Genomic DNA, 16613 nt, shown 5'->3' with positions numbered 1-16613 from the left:
TGTTTCACATGTATGAATTGCAAAACAGATTTTTACTATACGTACAAATGACAAGACATGATACAAGCTTGATGGGACTGTCTGGTTGTGTCATCCAACGGCGTAATATCTTGTCCCCTGGCTGAGTATGAACTGATTGTTTAAACGGCAGTGTGACTCACTATACTTGATTTCTTTCAAAGTAGACCAGAGTTCTCCATCAGCTGACTTCCTGAACAAGAGTGATGGCTGAACGGTCATTCTGAAATTGAGGAAAATCTCCTGCTTCATATTTTCTTGCAACGTTAATGTTCGGATTTTTAATGAGTATTTATCATATTACTTTTTCAGTAAATAACTACTGACTCAGTTGCTCGTGAAGATTGAGTTACCAAGTGTACAGCTGTATTAGCTGATCACAGTATCTCACATTCAGATCTTAAAGGGACACTGACAACACAGTTTATCAAGAACCTGGAAGAATTTTTCATAAGCTGTTTCTGATATTAATGCTATAGTATGGCTTTATAAACCCTTTGTCTTACCTAGGGTTGTTAGATCCACATTTTTGTGAAGGTTTTTGTCAACAACAAAAGGTTTTGGAAAGTACACAGTTAAGTTTACTGTTTCTTTAATTTTTAAAGCACTTTCAGATTGATAAATTCTGTGTTACGTTGCTTGAGTCCAATAATAGTTACAGTTTTTCCCTCCCTAGTATGCTTTGTGCTGATTATGATAGCACAAGGATGAACCTTCAAATAGGGTGTCAGCTTTTAGTGTTCACTAAAAATAGTGGTCCTCTTCACGTTCTGCATTTTTATAGAATGCTTAGGAAAAAATACAGGATTTGGATGTCTTCAGGTAGAAAGCAATTTAAACACATTAAGTTCAGTAAGGGCTCACTGTCATATCATGGGAAACATTGTACTTCATTAGCCCAGTTTGCACTTAGCTAATTGACTTCTCTTTGTCGTATTTTCCCCAGTTGGGCTTCTCCATTGTTTCAGATAGTCTGAAATACCAAGCCTTTTACTAGCAGTTTTTCTGTCCTCTTGGAATACGCTCCTAAATCTTACAGCCGTGGCTTGTTCAGCAGTACATGTGTAGTCACAATTTAATGGGATAGTTATGAGTGAGGCAAACATGCAGCTTGTTTACAGTTGATGGAAGGGTTAAATACTAATAGATGTGTTTCTCTTTCTGTGGAAACAGAAGATAAGAAAAATGTGGAAACAGAAAATATGAAAAATGTAGCTATTATAATACAGCAAAAATGTAAACAAATGGTTGAATTGAACCATTTATGTGCTTAAATTATTTGCAGTTTGTAGTGAAGTTTCTAAGACTGATTTCTGAATCTAAGGTAGGTAAAATGTGTACCAATGGTGTTTTGATACTCACATGCAAAAGACCAACAACAGCACTACCAAAATTTGAATCTGATGGATGTCTGAAATTGCCAGAGCTCTGATTCTCTGATACCCGATGTGTTTCACCTTGCCTATTGTTATTTGTGTAATGAAGGTCTCTTAGTATTTTCTTCAGCAGTATTGCACAGAATGAGGTTTGAGAGGATAAAATGTACTTATCTGAGTGGATTTCTAAGTGGTTGAGTTGATGTATCACAAGGTATTTTTCCAAATTTTTCAGGGTGAAATTTCATTTTAATATTGCGGCTAGAAATAGTGCTTTTTAATAACATAAGCTTTTTATGATCTTTTTATCTCACTAGAGTATCTCACACGTATTCTTCAGCATCATAATTATTACTGATGTGGTGAAACTGGCTTAGAGATGAGTTTGACTTTTAAACAAATTCGATATAACAAAAGCACATGCTAACTTAGTTGTTTTGAAACAGAAAAGCCAACTATAATGCTTCTATAATCCAAGTGGACTTGGGATAGGTATTTTTCATTCACAGTGATGAATAAGGTGCTGTCTGGATTTAGACTGATACAAGAAACACTATTTTGATGACTTACCAGGCTGTGCGCAGTCTTGGTGAAAGCCTTTTTTCTGCAGTGCATTTCACTTGTGTAGAAAAGCATAACTAAGAAATTTTAAATCAAACTAAAATCCAAATGGAATTCAACTGATTAAGAAAATTTTGGGAACTTAAAAATGTGCTAGGGGCTGGAAAGACCTATTTCTGCTCTGGAAGTTAGAAGGTGTCCTGCATGGAATGGCATTGTTTTTAAACACCACAGTTTTTTTTCCAAGGGTTTTATTCATACCATCTATGACCATCAAACAATCCAATCTTAGGTTAACTGCTACTTTATAGTTCTTTCTAAATGTATGGTTAGACCCATTTGTAGCTACAGTAGCGGTATTGCTGATGTGTTCACACAGTAAAACTTATTGTTGGTCTCTAGAGATCAACATGTTTTGCCATAATGGCTTAAATACTATAGTATTCCAAATACATGTAAATAGCTTACCTAGGAGATCAAGTCTAATTGTGCTTGTAGGTACAAGTCGGCTTTGTTTTTAAGTCACACATTGTAGACTGACTCTTTACTTATGTGCTTATCTGTGCCTAAGATCTGCTGAGCTTAAAAAAACCCGCAACAATCACACATATGAAATATTGTCCCCTAACATGGCATACATTATGCTTTTGCAGTGATACGTTCTGTTTTCTTTAAATTGTTGAGCAGTTTTATTTTCCAATTGTTTTTTGAGGATTGTTACTGCGTTTCCTTGCTTTCAGAAGTCAAAATCGTTCAAGCATGACTTTTGTCTTGGCATTCTGGGGTCATAAACACTGCACTGGAATGGCCTGTGTTGAGCGTGCATCCAAATTTGGAACCAAAGTTTAGGTTAGCATTTCCTGCTTTGTCCTGCTGGCACGGTTGCACAGGCAGTTTGCTTCTCATGTTGGTAGAGGCAGAGGTTTGCACTTCTAGAGCGGCTCTCCCATTCTCTTTTTTCCCCCCTTCCCCGACAAAACCAAACAAGAGAATTTCAGAAAGTAGAAAACAGCATAGCAAGCTTAAGCATGGTAATGGCAGAAATACATGTAAGAGAGGATTTCTTGTAGTCTCCTGTTTTCTGTGGAATAGAAATGGTTTTAACGTAAACCTATATGCCTGTTAATGTCAGAGATCTGTATGTGAAGCGCTGGTGAAAGTCAATCTTTCTCACCTCCTACATGATGAAATTAAGCATATTGCTTCCAATTTATAGTTTTTAGGCTGTAACCTTTAAGCATGCCATCTTGTCCGCTCTGGAAACGTTTGTAGTTTTTAGTTAGTTTTGTTTTATAGTATCCTTTAATGAGAGCTACGGCAGGCATTGTTGCAGGTGTTTTTTCACATTGTGAGGTGGAACTGCATGCCTTTCAGCCTTCCCAGAGCAACAAAGTTCACTGCAAGTCTCAATAATAATAATAATCACATCAGACTTAAGTATTCTTAAAATCACTTGTCAAGTTCTAATCCAGTATATTTTTAAAGAAGAATTTAAAAGTTAAAACAAGCTTACACAAAGTATTTTTTCTGATGAAAATGATCTCATCAATCTGTTTCACTAGCAGAAAGATGCGAGATACTTCCTTGTGTTCTGAATATCAAATATGCTTTGACCACTTTGAATCTTTAAGTGCTCAGTATTTCAAGAAATTTGATTTGGAAGGGGCAGTGGGCAGTGCCATAACATGTTCGTTGTGGCTTTGATTTTTAGAAGTCAGGTGAGCACAGTCGTGCTGCCAAAGCTTGAGCAGATGATACAGATGTCTGTCTCTGGCTGATATTTTTGGATTCACTAAAAAGTCATCAAAGTCTGAGAACAGTTAGGAGTACCAAAATTTTATCTCTTGGCCTAACTTTCTATCTGGAACAGTTTATTTGAACAAGTCATTATAGACTCCTTGGATATACTAGCTTTCTTATTTGGGTGCTTAAAGGTACATGTCCCTTAGTTGGAAGTATTCTTGTCTTTTTGAAATGTATTTGCACTTCATCACAGCCAGTTGTCAGGAGGCAAAGCAAATACATGTAGATATAGAGCCAGGAGTTTGGTTATCTTGTGAAGCACAGGTATTTATTTTTTTCCCCAGTGTCTCCATCGTTATGTTTATTCTCTTTAAGCTTGTTTTCACTTTTCTTATTGACTAGTTACATTCAGTCTTGGATTTCTGTTGTAGACAGTCCATATCTCTGAAGCTTGAAGGGAAGAGCTGTTATTTGTGTGTGTGTCTGAATTTTAATTTAACTGAGGCTTGTGTTGTTTGAGTCTTGCTTGCTGTTGCTTTTTTCTTGTAGTACATTCTGTATCTTTTAACAACATAGTGAGTCTTTTAGTTCATAGAATATTGCCGTATCTGCATCTCGCACTTGAACATATTAATGTTTCCACTTCATGTTGTGATTTTTAGCATCATATTGTCTGGCCCTTTTTTCAAGTTGTTTTCACCTGTTGTTTATACAGCGGATTGGAATTTCATATAATTTGTGAGTGTTAGTATCTAGCTAATACAGAACTCTTATCAAACATACAGTTTGCATTGCGTGATTATGGTGCTAATTTTACTTGTCCAAAGTGTAGACCAGTCTCATTTAAAGAGAAACTAATACTGCAGATAGGAGATAATGGTTATATGTGTATTTAGGAGAAAACTTTTATATGTATTAAAAGATCCTTGGCCCCTAATGGACTAGATTTAAAAAAAATGTATTGTATAGGCAATTTCAGTCTTACATTAATGAGAAATCAAGTATCTGTTATCTAAGCACCTGTTGTTTTCATTCTAGAGATAGTGTCTCTACCTTAGTTAATTGATTTGCCCTAGCATACATAAATCTACACTCCACTATAGATTTAAGCCTAAATTTTTCCAGTGGGGAAACTAGGTTAGTGCCTACAGCTGAATTAAAATAGACAGGTAAGAAGTTGCTGGCTGCAAGATATGATAACCTTAGTCAGGAACCTTGAATGACTATGATTGATTGGGACACTGAATAGATAAGACTTACGGTTTTATGAGAGGACAAGAGGAGTTATCAAAATCTGATCCTACTCTAGTTATTCTAATATGGGTGGTAAGTGTGGATCTTGCAGCACTGCAGTGGTAGATAACTAGAATAGCAGATAAATAAGTGTTGATTGTATCTAACATGGTTCCATGGCTTTAACATCGGAGGTCTTTTAGAAGACTGATGTAGCAGGAACTGCAGTGCAGATGAGGTCTCTCGTATGGGGTTTTGACAGTGATTCAGGGATGTACGTATTGAAAATAATGCTTAATGTCCTGTTATTGACTTGGCCAGGAAACTTTAATGTGAATAATGACATTTGGTGTCTGCTCAGTGTGGCCACTCCCTTTTCCTTTAATTTATAGGGGTTTTTTTCTATCTACATGTAACTGCTGCTGCTTGTGGAGAGCAGGGTATTAACCTGATTTCATCCAATAATCACGTTTGAGGATAAATTACCTGAATACACTGTGCATTTTGTCAATGTCTCCTTGAACCACAAAGTTACATTGAACAAATCCAGAATATTTGTCGTTGGAATCAATTTAGGGCACTGACATTCTTTTTTAATGCTTAGCATACAGAATATGAGCGACAAGTGGTCATCTCTTTCTTCCATCAGCATGCCCCGCCCTGGGGCTTTGAATCCCAGAATGCTGACTTGATTGTATGCATCACTATATGTAAGACATATCCAGCCTAGCTGCCTGCTCTACTCCTGGATTTATGGCCTCTCGTGCTCATAGTTGTGCCAAACTTGAAGCAAGTTGTGAGTGTGACTTCGTGTAGTAAAATAAATCAGTGATTGATTCAGATCCTTAATAAGCTGGACCGTGAACTATAGTGGTCCAGAATCTGTTTTAAAACAGCTAAGTTGCTCCTGCTGTAGTGGTGATAAACTCTGGGAGAGAGTTGTGGGGGAGTCTTGGGGCAGTTATTCAGAAGAATTGCCTTATGTTCATAAATCAATAAGCTACTTTCAGTCAGCTTGTCAGTACTCTGGATTGATAACCCCCAAAAAGGTAGGGAGAATTTGTATACAACTCTCTCTTTGGCTTTTTCCCCTTGTGGTTTTGGTGGTTTTTTTTTGGTGTTTTCCCTACTCAGTGTGCTGGCAACTGTGAAATTCATTACCCTTCTCCAGTATATGGAGGACAGAGGCCTGGCTTAGCACTGTGAGTTGCACTGACTGAGCCAGGGCCAGCTATGTAAAGTCATTACTGTGAAGCAGAAAGGCTGCAGTAATTAGGGACTTGATCCAGGGCTTGACAAGGTCAATTATTTTTGGAATAAAACATTCAGAAATATTTTTAGGAAATATGACCAAAATCATCTTTAAACCTGGATTCTTTGGGGCTGACTTTAAAGTTATGTTTGGTATGGATCATTATTTTAGCTTTTTTTTTAAGTTTATAAAAGCTCAAATATAACCTATTTTTAGCAGCTTGCATTTACTATATTCAGTCAAATAACTTTGGAAACTACTGGGATTTGTTGGTTGATTTATCCAATTTCAGATGATTCCAGTAGTGATTCATTTACTAATCTGTAACTAACTGATAAGATGCATCTTTTTTTAAGGGACAGTTTCCATTACCTTAAAAATAAGGTACAAGTTGTGATCACAGTTGCTTTGCTGCTTATATATTTCAATTAATTTAATGTAAAGAAAAGTGAAAATTCTTCCTTTTTTGGGATTATCATATATCTGTCACATCAGTGCTTACATGTTTCAAATGTTAGTGGCTTTTTGTTCTTCTTCATTTCAATGCTGTTCTTCACTGTTCAGTTGCTGGAATTCACAATATATGAAGTCCATTCTATGGGTTGGGTTTTTTTTTGAGAATGTCACATAATAAGTAATTGTCATAAATTGTGAAACATTCAAGGACTGAATTGTTTTTGAAACTTACCAAGGACCTCATCTAAATTGGAGCACTTAGAAGTTAATCAAGAAGTTATCACTTATATAATATGTTATTTAGAACTCAATTAAATTTGGTCTTACATGAAAGAAACAGGACAAACCTTTATACTAAACTGGCATTTTTGAAACTCTGTAACTTAGTAATGTTGGGAATTCTGTGATTTAGGCACATGAAGACATCAGTGTATCTTGGGATTTTAAGTTTGATGTCTTAGTAAATCCTACCATGTATTCATCATTCCTTTATTGTTCAATATGAACATAGTCTAAAAATGCTTCCTTGACAAACATCCCTTCTGTTTTCACATGTGCACTAATCAATATGGAGATTTTATATTCCAAAATGATCATCTCTTGCATTGAATCTCCTTTTCAGGATGCTTTGGGTTGCTTTTTTGGTTTTCTTGCTGTCAGTTTTGGTTTTGTTCTTAACACAAACTTTTTGAGTAGAATTCCAAAATGACTGAAGTTGCACAATTAAATAGTCTTTAAGCAGTACATTTAGTGCCAGACATGGGAACTCAGAACGTGTAAAGTTATGAACATCTATAAAAATGATATTAAGCACAGAGAATTTTTTTGTTGCACGTTTGAAGATGGATATGCAATGAAATCATTGCCTATAGAACTCAAACTTGCAAGCTCAGGCAAAGCAAGCAGCTGATATGCTTAAATATATTTCTGTGGTTTTGGTTTGGTTTTTTTTTTGGACAAAGGGTTTGGTGTCTCTTTTCTTCAGCAATTCAGTAGCTGTTTTGTCTCTAGTATTTTTAATTATAGTAAGTGATATCTGACTGGATCTTTGATTTTTGTTGTAGGGACTCCAGGCTGGGAAGGAAAAGTATGAGAAGACATATGTTTGGAGCTTCAGTAGTTAATTGAAGCCATAAATGGTTATTTTTTAAAAAGATTTTTTTAAAAAATGCTTAGGAGCAAATACCAAAGAACAAATGACTTTTTCATCCCATTTATTTTCCTAGATACCTTAAATTTCCTTTTCTTAAGTGGAACTTTTGTAGCCTATGTTATGGACATAGCAGTTGTTTCAAGAATGCTCCCTTCGTTCATATATTCTGTAACTGGTGTGCTGAGGAGTTTAATTTCTGGCCTGACTTTAGGAAAAGTCTGCTTTTGCATTTGTGTTCTGCTTTGAAAACCTTTTGCTAACTGTTTCTTTTTTTTTTTTTTTTTTTGAACCTGCAACTTATTTGTTCCAGTCACCCGAAATACAGAAAGCTTCAGTCGTACCACCGAATCAATGTCGTAACTGTGTGTGCAAAAATCATTTTATCTACTGCTAATCTGTAGCGCCAGTAAGGGATGAAGCAAAAGCCATGTAACTGCCTTGTAATTCTCCATAGACATTCCAAATAAGAAACTGTGATTAGTGCATGTCTTGGGCATCGGAGTAACTCTTAAGTATTTGTAATGTAGTTAACTAAAGAATTGTCTAGGACATGAAAAATTGCTTTGCCTATAATAACCTTGCTGTAGCCTATAGCGAAGGACAGCTGTACATGGCTGAATTTAGGTTTTGGAAGCTCGTCACCTCATGGAGGAAAGGTCTTTTGTGGTAGCCATCCTTACTGCAAAATCGTTGCCATTGATATCCTGACTTTCAGAGTGTGAATGAGTGCAGGAGAAATCATGACTGCTTGAACAGCATTTTCCATTTCCTTGGGGTGAGGTAATGGAAGCATGAGTTCAGACCTTGATAAATTCTAGTAGACTTTCTTAAAACTGTTTTTAAGGTCTTTTCCAAAAGGTAAAATCATTTGAGATAGTATTCTATCTTTTAGCTTCAAAAGGAAAGGGAGTGAGTGTGTGTGGAATACAGTTGAATGTTTGTGGCTGAGCCTTCCAAAAGATGGGCAATCAGCAGCAAAAAAGGGGAGAAGTGGGATGATAGTATGTGCTGTCCCTGATGTCAGAAACCATGAACTAACTGTTGGATTAAATATGGAGTTAGATCAAGAGATTAAGGCTCAGTGACTGATTACTTCTTATTTGTACTTATACAATCATTTAGGGTTTTTTAGGTGTACACAGTTTTAGAAAAGAAGTGTTTACCTATTTGTATGTATTCTGAGATAGTATTCAAACAGAGTGTGCCTCATGTTTATCTTGTTACTCCACCTCATACAAGGATAGATGTTATTAACTTGTGCCCCCTCTGCTGGCTAGTTTTCCAATTACAAAGTGAAAATACAAGTTTATGTAGGTGAGGTACTCTCTGATACGCTATTTTGGCCAAACGTCAATTTATAAAAGTCCCTTTTATGGGGGTAAAACGACAATGAAAACCATGTGAGTCCTGATTTATGAGAGTCAGTGGTGGTGTTGAGAGTTGGTGTTTTCATAGTGCATAGTTATTGTCATGGGCTCAGTCAAGACTCCTTCAGCATTTGTCAAACCTGTTTCTTTCCCTCATCCCTCAGTCAAAGAGATTTGGTGTTTTTACCTATCCCGTGTGTGTATATTGTTTCATATACAGAGTAACTAGATCTTTATGGTTCTTGGGACTATGGAGGACTACACTTTAAGCTTCTAAAACCTGCTACTATCATCTGCATTTCTGATAGTAGTCACTTTCCCTTCAAGATATGGAGCTCTCTTCTTTTGGGTGTAGTAAGGGGCTCTCTCAAATTACCTTTAGCGGGTGATTAATTTACTTGTGTTCTTCCTAAAACCTGTCTTTGAGGGTGAGGTAGTATTCCCAGCTGCCTAGCGTGAAGGGGAGGTAGAGCATAAGTCCTCCCATCTTGGATACTGCAGGGAGAGCTAAAAGGTTTCAGTGTTATGACAGAGAATGTATGTCCGTGCTGCAGATGTTTGTGGACTAGAGCTAATGGTAAGAATCCTCCTGCTGTCCTGCAGCCCTTTCAGAAAAACACTGGGCATTTTTTCTTGGTGGTCATGTAATTCCTGGAATAGTGTTTCATAAGGTTGTTTCATGATATACCGATCTGGCGTCTGTCTTTGCCATTAACCAAGCATCAAGGGAGATTTCTGTTTTATATTAAAATTTCTTTTATCACTTGTAAAACTTCATAACAGACTTCAAAACACTTATATCCTGTGTAAAACTCAGTGGTTAGTGTAGCTTTCATTGAACTTTCTTCTGAGGCTTCTGAAAGTGATCTTGAAATACATCCGCTGTACAAATATCAGATCATCTACTAGTAAGACAGAATTGCTACCGCTGCAAAACTGCATTATCTATTGAATAATCAACAGCACCAAGGGAATATATCAAAATCTTAGACAGCAAAACAGAGACGAGTTAGCAACTTTCTTTGTGCACGAAGCCTGGCTTGTCAGAGATCTTAATCCCGTACAGAATTCCAGTATGTTCTTCAGCTCTTCCTCATTCAGCCTGAAATCACAGAAGTCTCTCTGACACTTAAGTGGTTCCTGTTTGTGGGGTCAGTTTCTATTCTAAAACAGCCATAACAAACTTAAATATGGTTTCAAAGCTGTTTTTATCATGCAGGCTCAGTCACTTAGGTAACACCATGATGCAGTTCAGAGGTGCTGTGCTTTTCAGTCTGGCCACAGAATCTTGGAGCTCTTGTGGCATATCCTGTGAGAAGTCAGATTTATCAAAGCTAATGTTATGGTAGAACCCGACTGCCCTTCTTGCTCATTTTTCCCCCCAGCATATTATTCCTTGCGTTCTGATAGATCATGGACTTTCATAATGTGTTTGTGCTAAGTATTAGTTAGGTGATATGCAGTATAGCTTCATCTGGAAAAGCTTCCATTTAAAGCCATTTTGCTTCTTATCAAGTAGTAGGAAAGAATTTACTAATCTACTGAAGCAGAAAGCTTATTCATTCCTGAGTACTATAGTGTGTACGTATATATGCATGGTTATGGTGCATGTCTACATACATTTGAAAAAATCTTAAGGGCAAAGTAGTTTTTGTGGAGAGTTATATTGCCAGTTATGAATTCACTAAAATACTACTATGATGTCAGTGTATTCAACTATGTTTGTGACTTGGGAAACAATTGTGTGAATGCATAAAACACAGTTGATTCTATAGGTCTTCACAACTATATTGATTGGTTCTGCAGGGATAATAGAAAATAGTCAAAGTTGCTGAAAACGTGAGTGGGACAAGTAAGAAGTTGCACAAGATGCTACAGTTCCTATGTAGCTGACTATCAGAGCGTAAAGCAGCTGTTGAATACCTCTGTGTACTTGACTGATAGTGTTCTGCCTTGAGCAATGAAGGGGAAAGTCTCTAATTAATGTTAAATTAATGTTTTAGACATTTCATGATTTTGCTAAAGCGTAACTGAAGCTCCTAAGATATAAAAAGTGAAAACTATGATGGATTTGGACCATCTGTTTTAGTTTATTGAAATTCAAGCTCAGTGTTTTGGTATTTTTTAATCTGTTATCAGTTTAAAAAAAGCAGCTTTAAAGCTAATAATTTTGCCATCATTCTGACTTCTAGATTTAATTTTAAACTATTGTTTTTGAACAATGGTTGTTCACAGATTCTTATGAGCATTTATGAGAATCTTGACCTTTTAAATTCTAAAAAAACTGATTGAATCGAAAAAACTGATAGTGCACTTTTGTATTTCCTGGTCAGATGACTAAATTTACTGGCAGTTAGGGCTGATACTTCTGAAAATAAAAAGGCTCTGCTGAGATAACATAATGTATGATGGCTGTGTGGTACAACTTCTGTTAAATTTTGTGATTTACTGAAATGAAAGCGTACCTTTTCGACATTTGATTGTGATCTGAAAATGAGTTTTCGTCCAGTGATTAGTAATGTGTTCTGTTAAAAATATGCACTTTATTTCAGTTTACATTTATTTTCAACTTCCAGCCTTTCTTGGGCATGAAGCTTTCATGCTACTAAATACTTACTTCTTTTTATAGTAGTTGCTTGTTGAACATGTCTTTTTTAGTCTCTGACTTGGCCTTTTTTTGGTCATGTTTCTACCTCAGCTATTTAAGTTTCTCAACACTTCTGAGACTGAAATTAATATTTAAATGTGTGCATTGAGATAACAGTAGTCTTAAATCAATTTTCTCTTACTGCATGTGTAATATTGTATACTTGCACATCTAAAGGTCACAATAGCTCTTGAATTGCTTTACTTGTACACTTTGAAGAAGAAAAAAAAAATCCATGAATGTATTAATCAGTCATGCTGAAACTGGTTGCTAAGCTTACTTGCCTATGAAAGTGAATTCTTAGTTTTGAGAGTCTTAACCAGACAATAATGTGTCTTGATAATTTGATACACTTCTGGCTCGATCTGAGGCTCCCTCTGAGAACATCACGCAAGCTGGGGTGGGCTGGCTGTGCCTCTTACTTGTGACCCTGTGTGAGTGGTGCGGAGCTCAGTGGTGCTCACAGCTCTGTATTTGTTCTGTATTATCTGAGCACAGAATTACTTCAGCTGGAGACTGAAGAAATGGCAACCAATGTAACGAGTTGCTTTGTGATTTGGAACAACTAGTCGTGAAGCTGTCAAATTGTTCAAAAGAATGTGTGTTGTGTAACAGATAAGTTAGTTTTAAGGCTTTGAATCTCTTGCTTATTCCATTTTAGCCTAGCAAGCTTGCAAGATTGCCCTGGCATTGATGCTGATTTTTAAATAACTTTCTTCCAAAAAGAGGTGTGTGGGTTTTTTTGTCTCCTTGGTGCATATCTGCCCTTGAAAATGCAGTTTGTAGGTGAATGAAAAAACCCTCTTGTACCACGTTGCAATACTTTGTAGTTGAAAAGGATGATCAGCCATTAAAACCTTAGGTGCTTCTTCCTTGGTACTTTTTTTTTCCACTGCTAGGGACCTTCAGAAGGAAAAGTGTATTATGGAAAAGAATTTGCAGTCAGATGACTCTAGCAGCTATTTGGACTGAAAAGGATACCAAATGAGCCAATTTGCCTACATGATGCAATTAGCTGAAGTCCCTGTAGGAGCTAGTTGCCACTGAATTTTCAGCTAGAAAAATAAGTAATATTTAGTTTTTCCAAAATACTTTTTAATAAGCAAATCTATTTAAAAATAAGAGTTTAAAATAAAACTTGAAAATACTTTTCAATTTACGGTAGCCTGAGTAGTAATAGGGATTCAGACTGCCACAGTTTAAATATAGCAGTTGAGTTTCTAGACTCTAAAATGTTTATCCACTATCTGTGGTTATAATCTGCCTGAAAACAGATAACACAAGTACAGAAGTATCTTTGCTTGTATGCTTGTTAGAATAGGCCTATATAATGCTAGCTTAAATTGTGAGAGATGCCCTTATGTTTCCCAAGGTATTGGTACTGAGGCAGAGTTGATCTTTACCCTACTTACTTTAAGAATTCAGGGTTTCACGCTTTCTGTCTTTGACTTTCCTGTGTGGGAATGTAAGATGATACTAAAATTAGCTGCTGGATTATTTTCCTTTTGAAATGAACAAAACCTCATGGTGATTAGTTAGTTGTCAGAGTAAGTTGTAAACAGGCTTATTATTTACACCTTGGTATGCTGAGCTGATTTCCAGTGCATTTCAGCATACCTGTAAGCTGCCAAAGAGCTGGTAATGTATGCTCTGTCACTCACTGTTTGACTGCATAACTAAAATAATTGAGCTGTGCCGAATTGATTTCATGTGCATTCACAGTCAATGGTGTTGCTATGTATTCTGAAGAATATGATATTTCTAATATGTATAAACTCATAGTGTTTTATTTTAATAGTATATTTCTAAAGGAAGAGCAATAGAAAATAATTGATTAGATTGAAATAAAGTTCTGAAATGGTAATTGACAAAGCTGCTGCAATTTATTTTAGAAAATTGGTAAGTGTAAGTCTTCTGGAATTTCATTTTGCCAAATTTACTAAAACATTTCTGAGTTTTGAGAGCTTATTTATATAAGAGGTGGTGTTTTTTTTTTTTTTTTTTTTTTGTTAGGAATACCTGACTTAATACTGGTTTTGTATGCCTTCATATAGCTAAGGCGAGGAGTAGGGTCAGAAGAGTCAGTGGTGTTCTTCAAGAATTAATGACATGGAAATTTTTAGTCAAAAATAGTAAACCTCAATAACAGACACTTTATCTGAAATTCTTCCTTGATATATTCTAATTATGTTTCTGCTCCTTTAGGTGGAATGTAGATACTCATTTCATGTTTCTAAATTGCATGGAGCTGTGAACCTAAGTGCAGCTAAGTGAACTCAGCTCTGTTCACTTGTCTTTAAATAATTCAGTGGTGAATTGTGTACTCTGTGACTTGATTTCATAAATTCTTTCTAGAAAGAATAATATTTATAGCTGTATTGATGAGCTGATGAACTCAAGATTACTGTATTTTCACATCTAGTTAGTGAAGAAGAGATTTCAAGGAGAAACTTTCCCTTATTACTTACAGGTGTGAAGTATTCTGCAACAGTGCACTGCTAGTGTTTCCTGTTATCCTGTAGATGATACATGTGGAAATAAGAGTTACTTTGTCTTTGGGGTCAGAGATTCTCAAATGAGTTGTTACTCTGGCTACAAATGAATGTTCTGGTAAAAAGAGATTCTTGCTTTTGTAAATATGTTGCTATATGAGTTGATTCTTGACTTAGCATGTCAGTGATCATGCATTGTACAGGTGAAATGCTTGTGAAATTATAAAAGATAGACTGAGAAGTCATTTCTCCCTCAGGCGTTTTTCCTAGGGGGCTCAAGCTTAGAATCTCTTGTTTCCTTCCTTATAATTTCGTAATCATTCTGAGCCCACAGTGTTTAAATTTAAGGCTTAAATTTTAGATGGGTAAAATTTATAGTTGAGGTACACAAAAGTGTGTAAGATAATGAGGATATCTGGATAATGGGGTTGTCAGAGACTAAATTTTTAATACTTACATTTCAAATTGGACCATAATATTGACCTAAAGTGTATTGGTTATGACATTCTAAATCTAAAATCTTGTTATTTTTATCAATTGTCAATTTATTTTTACAATCATTTATTAGCAATAGGATTAAAATATTTTTGTGTTCAGTATTCATGAGAACAATATCCTTTTCCTCTAGTTAGAAACCTGCTTTCAATATTATTTCAGTGCAACATAATTAGCTTCCAGCTGATGTTTTGCAGTTGTGGTGAACTACTAGTTGGCAGAATAACATACCATAACTGTTCTCCAGAGTTAAATAAGGCTAAATATTCTTAGGAAATTATTTTAATTAAAATTGATTGTAATTTGAGAGTCCTTAAATTCTTTTGACTAATTCTTTAAATTGGATTATGAACTAGCTTAGCTTTCGTGAGAGAGATTGATCTTCACTGTTTAATTTTATTTTTGCATATTTTTTGTCTGTAGTAGTGGTATGCTGTTTTAAAAGAAAACTTTAGGATTTTCACTAAGGTTTGAGAAAATACTGAGCAAATAACTTTTTAATTTTTCTGTTGGCATATAGCAAATTGATCACTGTAAATGTGGTGTTGCCACTTCAAACTTGACACCCCTCACCAAATATATTTCAAATTGTTAGGTGGTATTTCTGTTCTAAGCACACAATCAGTAGATGATCCTTTATATTAAATGCGTTCTAAAAAATGGACTTAAAAGGTGGTCGTCTTAAAACCTATTAGTTCTCTGTCCATATTTTTAAGAGTAAATTATCAGCCTTCATGAGATAGTTTGTCTTTATAAGCAGAACTAGGCTGTGGGTCTAGTTGTATTTTTCTTTATTGTTTTCTGAAGAAGAAAAATGAGGCCTTACGCTTGGCTATAGAAGGAGAGTGGGACCCACTAAACCAAAGCTTGTGGTGGCTTTTATCCAGTCCGTCTTTAACCCCAGCTAGAGTGGAATGTGCTACCTGGGCTTGGAGTTGCCATGTGCATGGATTACTTTGGGATCCTCTTTTTCAGGAGGGACAGAAGGCTCCTAGCATACTGGCAGTAGGAAAAGGAAGTGCCAATAGCAAACCAAGTTTTTTGTTACAGCTGAACTAGTTGAATGTCTTGGTGCCATCACAGAATTTCTTACCTTGTATATGTTTCTATCTTAAATGATTCATATAGAAAGTTTATCTTTTTTTCAAGTATTTGTTTCTGAAGTAAGTCTTGCATGCATGGTTGAACCACCTTGGTCAAAACATAACTGGTACTATTCATGTCAGAGTTTTCCTTAATACATAGAGTATTAGTTCTTAACCTGGGGATCATGATCACGAGGTATTATGCAAATGCTTTAGTTGGTCACACAGTAATTAAATCACACATAAAATCAACCCTGGAATAGGGGGAATTGGAATTGTCTGGTTTGAAGAGGCAGTTGCTCCTCTAAACAGCTGCTAGTTTGTCAGAATACTGCAGTACACATTGTTCTTGAAGTCCTATGTTAACCATTTTTGCCATATTTTTGTATGCATTTATTGAATACAGATATATTAAGTGTGTAGCTTTACATGGCCTAACTGCAAAAAGACTCAAAAACCCATAGCACTGTACTATATAGTACATGAGAATAAATACCTCAGGCATCATTGTTTTGTCGGTAGGTTATCAGTGGCCGTTTAATGACTGAACAGAAGCCTGCGAATTTGTTACAGCATTTTAAATGAAATTGCTTTTTTCCCCTTAGGGACGAAACCCCTTTTTTCTGGAGCCAGCAATAATTATAACAGTTACTGATGGAAGTAAATTGACAACTACCAGTGGGATACAGGAGGAGGTAAGATCTGACCTCTGTTTACAATGATGTGTACTAAATG

The 16613-nt window shown here is 35.9% G+C and overlaps 1 protein-coding gene across 2 annotated transcripts in view; it reads left to right on the top strand.

Moving 5' to 3' along the window:
- The window catches only part of INTS6 (integrator complex subunit 6), a 46422-nt gene that overhangs the window by 4001 nt on the left and 25808 nt on the right, over positions 1 to 16613 (top strand). For both annotated transcript variants that reach the window (XM_076364124.1, XM_076364116.1), the window contains exon 5: positions 16484 to 16573. In XM_076364124.1, the coding sequence (XP_076220239.1) occupies positions 16484 to 16573 (90 nt within the window). The remainder of the gene's footprint in view (positions 1 to 16483; positions 16574 to 16613) is intronic.

The sequence above is a fragment of the Aptenodytes patagonicus genome, chromosome 1 (genome assembly GCF_965638725.1).
Source record: "Aptenodytes patagonicus chromosome 1, bAptPat1.pri.cur, whole genome shotgun sequence".
NCBI classification, from domain to species: Eukaryota; Metazoa; Chordata; class Aves; order Sphenisciformes; family Spheniscidae; genus Aptenodytes; species Aptenodytes patagonicus.
Note: the sequence above shows the minus strand (reverse complement) of the source record. Positions and strands in the feature narration are given on the sequence as shown.